The following is a 9,768-nucleotide window of genomic DNA, read 5'->3' on the forward strand; positions in this document are numbered from 1 at the left end:
CCCTCTAGTTCTGGATTCCCCCACCCCAGGGAAAAGACTGTCTACTTATCCTATCCATGCCCCTCATAATTTTGTAAACCTCTATAAGGTCACCTCTCAACCTCCTACTCTCCAGGGAAAACAGTCCCAGCCTGTTCAGCCTCTCCCCATAGCTCAAATCCTCCAACCCTGGCAATATCCTTGTAAATCTTTTCTGAACCCTTTCAAGTTTCACATCTTTCCGATAGGAAGGAGACCAGAATTGCACGCAATATTCCAAAAGTGGCCCAACCAATGTCCTGTACAGCTGCAACATGACGTCCCAACTCCTCTACTCAATACTCTGACCAATAAAATAAAGCATACCAAACGCTTTCTTCACTATCCTATCTACCTGCAACTCATCACTGTAGCCCAGCAACTGTTTCTAGCTGAAGTATTGAACCAATTCCTTTAATGATAGTTACTATCGAAGGGCAGAATGGCCTACTCCTGCACCTATTGTCTATCGATGCATCTTGTATCACCCATTCAGTCATATCCTGCTGCATAAAGAGGTATTATGGTCAAAAGCTTTTGCAAACATCGAAGTGTGAAGAAGTATCTTTAAGGAGGAGAGAGGGATAGAGAGCTCATTCCTGAACCGAGGTACATTAAGAAAGTTAGAGATTGTCAGGAGACCAGAGTGCAGTGATCTCAAAGAATAGTAGAGTTGCAGAAAGTTGCAGAGCTATGGAGGAACAAGAGTGAACAATGTTAGTGTGATAAGTTACGAATTCAAGTTTAGGTATAATGTAGGGTGGACAGCATTGGAATAGTGGAGTCCAGTTACAACATGGCATAACTAAAGCTTTCAGCAGCTAATGAACTGAGGCAGGACTGAGACATTACAAAGGTGGAAGTGAACAGTCTTGATGATGGAGAGACAAAGGGGTCAGCATCAGTGCAGAGTCAAGCAGAACACCAGATTTGTGAATGATCTGCTTGAGGCTCAGGCAATGCCCAGTTGAGTTGGTGGTAGGGAAACAGTTTAACTCAATCTTTACAAAGATATATCCAATACCAATGCAGTAGGGGCTGACAGCGCATGGGCAAACTCTTTTGATGTCTGTCTGGTCAGCAGCAGACATTAGATTGTAACTCTAGAGCTGGTAACTGGATTCACTGTGTCTCCTCTCCAAAACTTACACTCTCTATGTTGGCCTCTGCAGTTCTGCAACCTTCATTCAAAAGATCCCAGTAGTAATGGACAGCTCTGGGATAAAACATTAAGATCAAGTAATGTTATTCCTCATGAAAGCGACTGTATCTATCTGGAGCCCCATGTACAAGTCGTTTTGCTATAATGCGACAGTTATTCTTCTGCAACCTCACGTTATAGAAAATGATGCTATGGAAAACTACTTTAGAAGATCGCTATAACCATTCAGTAGAAAGTTTACATTATCCAAACAACATCCACCATTTGTCAATCACATTGCAGCCAATTTGTGCTGACAAAACTCACATTATAGCAGAACGATCTGTAGCTCAGAAGGGGTAAGCAATTATAAAATAAGTATGAAAAAAATTGACAGGTCTCTTATCAACATTCCAAGGTGGGCCTGGAGCCTCCAGGAATTCAATTCAATTTTACTGGACATTGTTGCAAACAGCAGCTAAGGAAAATATTATCAATGCATTTAAAAATATATATTTTTCTTATTCCTTGAATATTAGTTGCAAAAGATATTTGAAGTGGAAAGAGAACTGTTTGGTTAATTGAAGCAATTGGAAAGAAGCTAATAATGAAAATGGAAGAAATATTCAAGTCAAGATAGCTCATTGCACTGGGTAGCAATTACACACAATTTGAAAGGAACTGCAAAACCTTGGAGCTTCTCAGCACTGACGAATGTCAATTCAGTCAGACAGCTTCCCACGGACATCTGGATTTCACTAGACAGTCAGGAAAGTGCAATGATAAGAAACAAAGATGGCTGATTGGATCCTGCACAGGGGAGAGGCAGAGTGCAAAAGAAAGAATAAGAATTGACAGAAATGTCTTCCAGAGTCAAAAGTGTGATGACTCTGATCTCCAGTGGCTGCAGTCCTCACTTTCTCCCAGAATTGTCTTCCAGGTAATGCCGGAAGGAAAAGAACTTTCAAGAATTCTACAGAGACCTAAATGCTAGAAAAGTTCGCTCCAGGCCAGTCAATGGTTGGATCTGATAAGATGAGCTAATGGTAAAGAATAGCAGCATTGCCAGGATATATGTAAACATGTTGTATCTCTCCCAAAAGCTGTGTCTGCATGATGTAAGAGTTTTATGAAAGAGTATGAGAGAGAAAGACAAAGAGAAGGCAAAAGAGCATGGAACTGTGAGCCAGAGTAAAACGGTGGTGGGGGGTGGGGGAAGAGAGAGAGAGAGAGAAAGACAGAGAGAGAAAACATGCAAGAAAATGAGAACAAGACAGTGGAAGGGTGCAGGAATGTGTGCAAGAGCAAGAGAGCAATGAGAATGAAAGAGAAAGTGAAAGAGAGGGAATAAACATTCTGGGACATCCACATTCTAAAAGCTACTATACAAACTTGCTTGAGCAAAGTGGAAAGGCTCCTGGCCCAGGTCGATAATCTCTTTGAGAGCTCCACAAATGATGATGGGCCTGGATGTTGCCAGGGTTGGAGGATCTGAGCTACAGGGAGAGGCTGAACATGCTGGGGCTGTTTTCCCTGGAGCATTGGAGGCTGAAGGATGACCTTTTAGAGGTTTACAAAATTATGAGGGGCATGGATAGGATAAATAGACAAAGTCTTTTCCCTGGGGTCAGGGAGTCCAGAACTAGAGGGCACCGGTTTAGGGTGAGAAGGGAAAGGCATAAAAGAGACCTAAGGGGCAACATTTTCACGTAGAGGATGTTACGTGTATGGAATGAGCTGCCAGAGAATGTGGTGGAGGCTGGTACAATTGCAACATTTAAGAGGCATTTGGATGTGTATATGAATAGGAAGGGTTTGGAGGGAAATGGGCCGGGTGCTGGCAGGTGGGACTAGATTGGGTCGGGACATCTGGTCGGCATGGAAGGTTGGACCGAAGGGTCTGTTTCCATGCTGTACATCTCTATGACTCTATGACTAAATGGTTCCGACAGAGGGTCACTCTTTGCTCGACTGCCAAAGTAACTGAAACAGTAAATGAATTTGCTGGAGAAACTCAGCAGGTCTGGTTGGATCTATGGAGAAAGAAACAGAATCAATGTTTGCAGGTGAGAGGGATATTGTGAGTGGAGGAGTGGACTAGGGTGTCCCCAATGGAAATGGTCCCTGCAGAATGCTGGCAAGGAAGTTGAGTGAAATGTATGCTTATCCAAGGCCCAGATCAAGAGAACATTTTATCCTGCAGCATCACTGATAGCATCTAGGAAAATGTGACATTTATCTTGATGTCAGGGGTGGGGTGGGGTAGGGTGTGGTGGTGTGGGGTGGAGTAGGAGGGAGTTAAGGAGTGAGCAGATAGGTGGAGATGGAGCCCAGAGAAAGAGAGAGAGAGGAAAAGTTAGGCATACAAGGAATTTGATAGTAAATGTGGGAAGACAAAACGCCGGACAGATGGTGATAGGAACTGGAAATATAAAAACACAGGTGAAAATATAGAAACACAGAGACATAGAAGCAAGAGTAGGCCATTTAAATCTTTAAGGCTGCTCCACCATTCAATATGATCATAGCTGATCATCAAGCTCAATACCCTAAACCCCTCCTCCATATTCCTATGATCACAATTTCTATACATCTACCTTCTTCCTAAGAACATAATAGTTATGAAGCTGTGAGTGTAATGTACCTTTAAGAGAGTTAAAGGCTAGCAGAGCTACCTGACAGCACCAAGAGTTCTGAATAAGATACAATGTAACATGTGGTCCAGCTACTGGGATAACTAGAGTAGCTCATTGCCTGGAGACAAAAACAGATTCAAATTAGGCCAATCAGTTTAAATTATATCCCGAAAAATATCAAACTCCAATCAAGTTTGAATTAAGTATACTGACGATCTTAAAAGCCAATGGCACAATCCGATGCACTGGGGATATAATGCCAGGGAAAATTGAACATTTGGGAGGAAAACTGCCATTCCACTAGCATGTAGAGACTGACCAAAAAATAATTCTCTTAAAGATACCTTTATCGATCATGACCTGTAAAGCATAATCCCTAAGAATAAGAAAAGATGACATAGGAAGATCCAAATAGAAGATTCGACAGCTAGCAGGTCTTGAAAACTTGAACTTCTGGTAAATTTTAATCAGGGAGTTTTATTGGACTAGTATTATACAAGGGAAGATAACAGACAGATTAGAGGAAGGAGTTGTAAATATTTGTTAGTTAATTATTCTGTTATACTTCAAGAAATAAAGTTGTTAATTTTTACTTTAAATGGTATTAGCCTCTCGAATTTTCAGAGATCACTGCACAGGATGAATCTTTTCTGTGTTGCTGGTTTAAATTAAGCAGGAGGGTTTACCCCATTTCGTAACATAATGTTTTGACCTCAATTACTTTCTGTGGAAGTGAGTTCCACAGGCTCACCACTCTCTGGGTGAAGACATTTTTCTTCTAATTCCTAAAGGTTTACTCTTTATCCTTAAACTATTACCCCTGGGTCTAGACTCTATCACCACTGGGAACACTCATTTTGCATCTTGCCAGTTACGTCCTGTTAGAATTTCATATGATTCCGTGAGGTCTCCCTTCATTCTTCTGAACTGCAATGAGATAATCCTAACCTCATACCTCATTGTGCTTGCTTTGCTGAAAGCAGCACATCTAATAATAGGATGAGAGATTAGGGGAGGGCTAAAGACAAGAAACAAGGTGTTCTGGCCCTAAAATTATTGAACTCAATATTGTGTCCTGAGATTGCAAGTGGAAAATTAGATGCTATTCCTTCAGTCTGTGCTAAGTCTCACTGCAACATGACAGCAGGCTTGTGACAGAAATGTTGGCATTGGAACACAGTGGTGTGTTGAAGTAGAAGGCAACTGGAACTCGGGTTCATTTTTACAGACGGAGCATCGGTGTTCTGCAAAGCAGTCACCCAGTCTGCATTGTGTCTCTCCAATGTAGAGGCGGCCAAATTATGAACGCAAATTGGAGCAGCACGGTGGCTCAGTGGTTAGCACTGCTGCCTCGCAACGCCAAGGACCCAGGTACGATTCCAGCCTTGGGCGACTGTCTGTATGGAGTTTGCATGTTCTCTCCATGCCTGTGTGGGTTTCCTCAAAGTGCTTCAGTTTCCTCCCACAATCCAAAGATGTGCCAGTAAGGGATAAAATGTAGTAGTTTGGGTGGGATACTCTTTGGAGGGTTGGTGTGGACTTGTCGGGCTGAAAGGCCTTTTTCCCACTCTGTAGGGATTCTATATTTTAAAAAATGCAGCAGATTAGATTGAGTGGAGTACAGGTGGATCGCTGCTTCACCTGAAAAGTGTATCAGGGCTTTGGATAGTGAGGAGGGAGAAGATAAACAGGCAAGTGTTGCATCTTCTGCAATTACAAGGGAAGGTGCCTTTTGGGTGTAGGGATGCATTGGGAGTGGAGGAGGTGTCCCATAGGAAACAACACCTGCAGAATGCTCACAAGAGACTGGAGGGGATAATGTGTTTGTCCAAGGCCCAGATCAAGAGATCAAGTTTTATCCTGCAGCTTCACTGATGTCAGCAAGCAGATGCACAACCATTCTCATCAAAATACTTACAGACAGCAAACCAGTGTGTTTGGCAGCAATTGTGAATTAGTATGCAGCTGAAAACCCAACTACACATAATTTTTTCAAATGTTCTTCAGCAGAGGCTGAATGCATCAAAGGAGAATTCTCATTATTTTAATTAATTTCTCATTGCAGAGGTGTGTATGGGTGTCTCAATAGAGCATGCTCTGGAGAAACAGAATTTCACATTACTCTGTACATGTGGTATCCAGACATTCCTCTCAGGCTTCAGTGGAGAAAAACAAACAGTTTTACCATCATTACCATGACAAAGTCTAGCCCACTAGTTTCAATCTTCCCACTGCTCAACTGGAGAAAACTTCTCCTCATCCAATACTGAATGCTTGAAACAATAGAGGGGTCAGGAGAGGTGGTGATGAGCTGGAACCAAATCTTGTCAAAGCACTTTTGGAAACTGACAGAATATTTTGGGATGACATTGTCAAGGACCAGAATGTAGATTAGAAATAGACTACGAGAAAAATTACTAAATAGAACTAACTAATCACCATCTTGGGTGGCACAGTGGCTAGCACTGCTGCCTCACAGCACCAGAGACCCAGGTTCAATTCCCACCTCGGGTGACTGTCTGTGTGAAGTTTGTACATTCGCCCCGTGTCTGCGTGGGTTTCGTCTGGGTGCTCTGGTTTCCTCCCACAATCCAAGCATGTGCAGGTCAGGTGAGTTGGTCATGCTAAATTGTCCATAGTGTTGGGTGCATTAGTCAGGGGTAAATATAGGGTGGGTGTGTGTGTCTGGGTGGGTTGCTCTTCGGAGGGTCAGTGTGGACTTGTTGGGCCGAAGAGCCTGTTTCCATTCTGTAGGGAATCTAATCTAATCAAAATAGCCACATGGATTATTCATAAGCATACCATACTACACAATCATATCATCACCATCCCACCGTACGTTCAAATCATCATCCTCCTCACAGACTATTCACCTTCATTTCTTGCCACATAGACTATTCCCCAATATAGCCACCAATACATGTATGTAGAAGTAGCACTTGCCTTGCTGAATAGAACAGACATCAGGAAGAAATCCAACAAAAATGTCTCAGAGATACCACTGTAGTCAAACCGGAAGAAGAGAACGGTGAAACTCAAAGTTATGTATTGGTACGTTGGATTACAGAAGGATGAGCGCAGAAGCTTCATACTGGCCATGGTCATCATTAAAACATCACAGCTGCAACACAAAGTAAGACAATAATTAATAAATGCAGTCCATACTGGTTGTCCTCTCATGGACTGTAGTTCCTGCAGCTTCTGACTAAAAAAATCAGAGGGAGCCTATCATTGTGCTGATGGTGGTCCTGCAGCAACTTATTACTGGGAGCTGAGTTAACTGCTTTCAGACAGCTGCCACTCCTATCTCAGGAGGAAGTCTCAGCTGTCTGCTACGAATTATGGTCACTACTAATTTTACAGGCAATCCCACCACACTAAGGTAGGTCTGGGATTGGGATCTCCAGGAAGTGAGATGGGCAGTCCTAAAGGGGGACATGCCCTTTTTGGGATGGAGTTGCTCCTAAAGAACCAGACGGTCCACAAAGGAAGTTCCCTTGTCTAATACCAAATCATAAAGTTAAGGATTCTCGGCCTCCCACATGGAATGTGCCCACCCCCACCATGTTTAAAATACAGTGGTGCCTGGATGAGGGCCTTAACTTGCAACTTAAAGATTACAATTAGCCCAAAGGCAGGCTGGCAACCTAATGCCTACCGAACGCCATTAAATTTCAGATAGATTGGGGGCAAGTGGGAAGGCAGCAGGAAGGCTACCCACTTGATTTTAAAAGACAGTTCTGAAGAAGGGTCACTAGACAAGAAACATTAACTCTACTTTCTCTCTACAGATGCTGAGTTTCTCTAGCAAATTTTGCTTTTGTTTCAGATTTCCAGCATTTGTAGTCCTTTGCTTTATCATGTTACACTGCAGACATGTGACAGTATCTTTGTTACGTTATAAGCTATTGCCTAACTGAATGGGTGAGTAAAACTCTCTCTACTACTCTGTTTTACTGCTGAAGTGAACGAACACAACCAACACACCAACATTTGGGAAGTTATTGGTTAAGAGTTTGCTATAATTGCCTCCAATATAGTTCACCATTTCATATAAACTACAACACACAGACAGAACAGTTGACACAATCAGTGTGCAGTGATGTTTATCCTCAAATCAAACAGCATTTTATTCCAAGACATACATGCCCTCTTACCATATCTCATCATCCTTCATGCATTTATCTCACCAATTTCAAAATACCTCTATTTTGAACACTAAACCCCAGTGGTACATTCCAAAGTCTCACAAGTCATGATGTATTTCAAGTTTTTCAATGTTTTTCAAGAACTCCTCCTGTGAGGAGGGTTTCCCAGAGGCAAGCGGGCCTTATTAATTATGCCTTATTAATTGAGTAAACAATTAAAAATGGTTTACAAATGTCCTCATTGAAACTGATTAACCATTGCTATCAACAAAGACATACCTGACAATCTGCAAAGGCAGTCAATAAGTTTTCTAAAAATTAGAAATATAAATATGCAGCAGCTTACTGTATACCAAGCTTCTTTTGACTACTGAGAGAGAAAGCATCATTGGTAAGTGCGTTGAGCACCACAGCTGGGTAGATAATGTACTTCTCCAAACAAAGAAGCCAAACGTACAATTGCTCAAACCACATGAGTTGGGCTGCATCTGGAACACAAAACAAATAATTATGGAGAAAATAGAGAGGAAGCCGACACGTTGTAATTGGTTATGGAACCAAGGCAAGTGGATGGAGTTAAGTTACAGAACAATCAGCATCTAACTCACAGATTGAAGGGCCTCTTCTTTTTCTGACAATTTCTTCGAGGGCTCAAATAATATCAGAAATGGGAGGCGCTGTTAAAAATATCATTTAGGACAGTCGGCTGTGATCTCTTAGTTCTCTCGTAACTGCAGCATTTGATCCACAGCTTTTAAGAGCTTGCATGTCATTTTGTTTCAGGTTATGGGCACTTGGAAGCTGAGGAGGTGAGAAATCAATATCCAACTCTGTACTATGATTTTTGACTTTATAATGTGGATTGCATTTGGCATCACATTATCCATCCACAAACCCCCAACTTTAACTGCAATACATTGGTGCAAACCCAACATAAACCAAAAGCCTTACATCTAAACCCTTTCAGCCAGCTCTAAAGACCCCATGTAGATTATCTTAATCTATTTCCTTATTAGATGAAGGCCTCTGCAGTTATTGGTGCCACTGTTCAGATGAAATGTTGAACTGAAGCCTCTAAATGCGAGGCTTTCTTTCTTTCGTTCTTAACATCAGTGACTGGCAGCAACACTGACAAATGACCCTGATTGATTAAAAATCACACAACACCAGGTTATCGTCCAACAGGTTTAATTGGAAGCACACTAGCTTTCGGAGCGACACTCCTTCATCAGGTGATTGTGGAGGGCTCGATCGTAACACAGAATTTATCGCAAAAATTTTCAGTGTGATGTAACTGAAATTATACATTGAAGATTTGATTGTCTGTTAAGCCTTTCATCTGTTAGAATACAGTGATAGTTTCACTTCTTTCATGTGTAAATCACAAAACTCTTTTTAAAAATTGCATTCTCGGGTTAGCTGTTAACAATGGTGATAACTAGACAATATGTTGAAGGTGTTGGCCCCCTGTGTTCTCTGTCTATGACCTGATGTTTAGATTGATTCTAATCTAAAAAGTGAGATAACAGAGTTTTACATAAATTCATGCAATTTTTGAGCTCAGAGTTCTACATGAATGTATGCAGTTTTTGAGCAAAGTGCAATGTAACTCTGCAAGTACAAAAAAATTCACCACACAAAATATATGTGTGCATGTGGGTCTTTGTCTGTGTGTCTGTCTGTCTGGGATGGGGGTTGAGAGTGTGAGAAAGTGTGTGTGTGTAGTGAGTGCAGAGTGTCTTAAGTCTGTGAGGGAGTGCGTGTGGGAGTGTGTGTGTGTGTCTATAAGGGTGTGTGTGGGTGTCTGTGTGCGCGTCTGTGTGTA

The 9,768-nt window shown here is 41.9% G+C and overlaps 1 protein-coding gene across 1 annotated transcript in view; it reads right to left on the reverse strand.

The window, feature by feature from the left end:
* LOC122548604 (pecanex-like protein 2) overlaps nt 1-9,768 on the reverse strand; it is a 284,406-nt gene that overhangs the window by 120,572 nt on the left and 154,066 nt on the right. The window contains exons 10-11 of the mRNA XM_043687440.1: nt 8,290-8,431; nt 6,739-6,916 (exon numbers count right to left, since the gene is read on the reverse strand). Coding sequence (XP_043543375.1) covers nt 6,739-6,916; nt 8,290-8,431 — 320 coding nt within the window. The remainder of the gene's footprint in view (nt 1-6,738; nt 6,917-8,289; nt 8,432-9,768) is intronic.

This window comes from Chiloscyllium plagiosum, chromosome 3, assembly GCF_004010195.1.
Source record: "Chiloscyllium plagiosum isolate BGI_BamShark_2017 chromosome 3, ASM401019v2, whole genome shotgun sequence".
NCBI lineage: Eukaryota > Metazoa > Chordata > Chondrichthyes > Orectolobiformes > Hemiscylliidae > Chiloscyllium > Chiloscyllium plagiosum.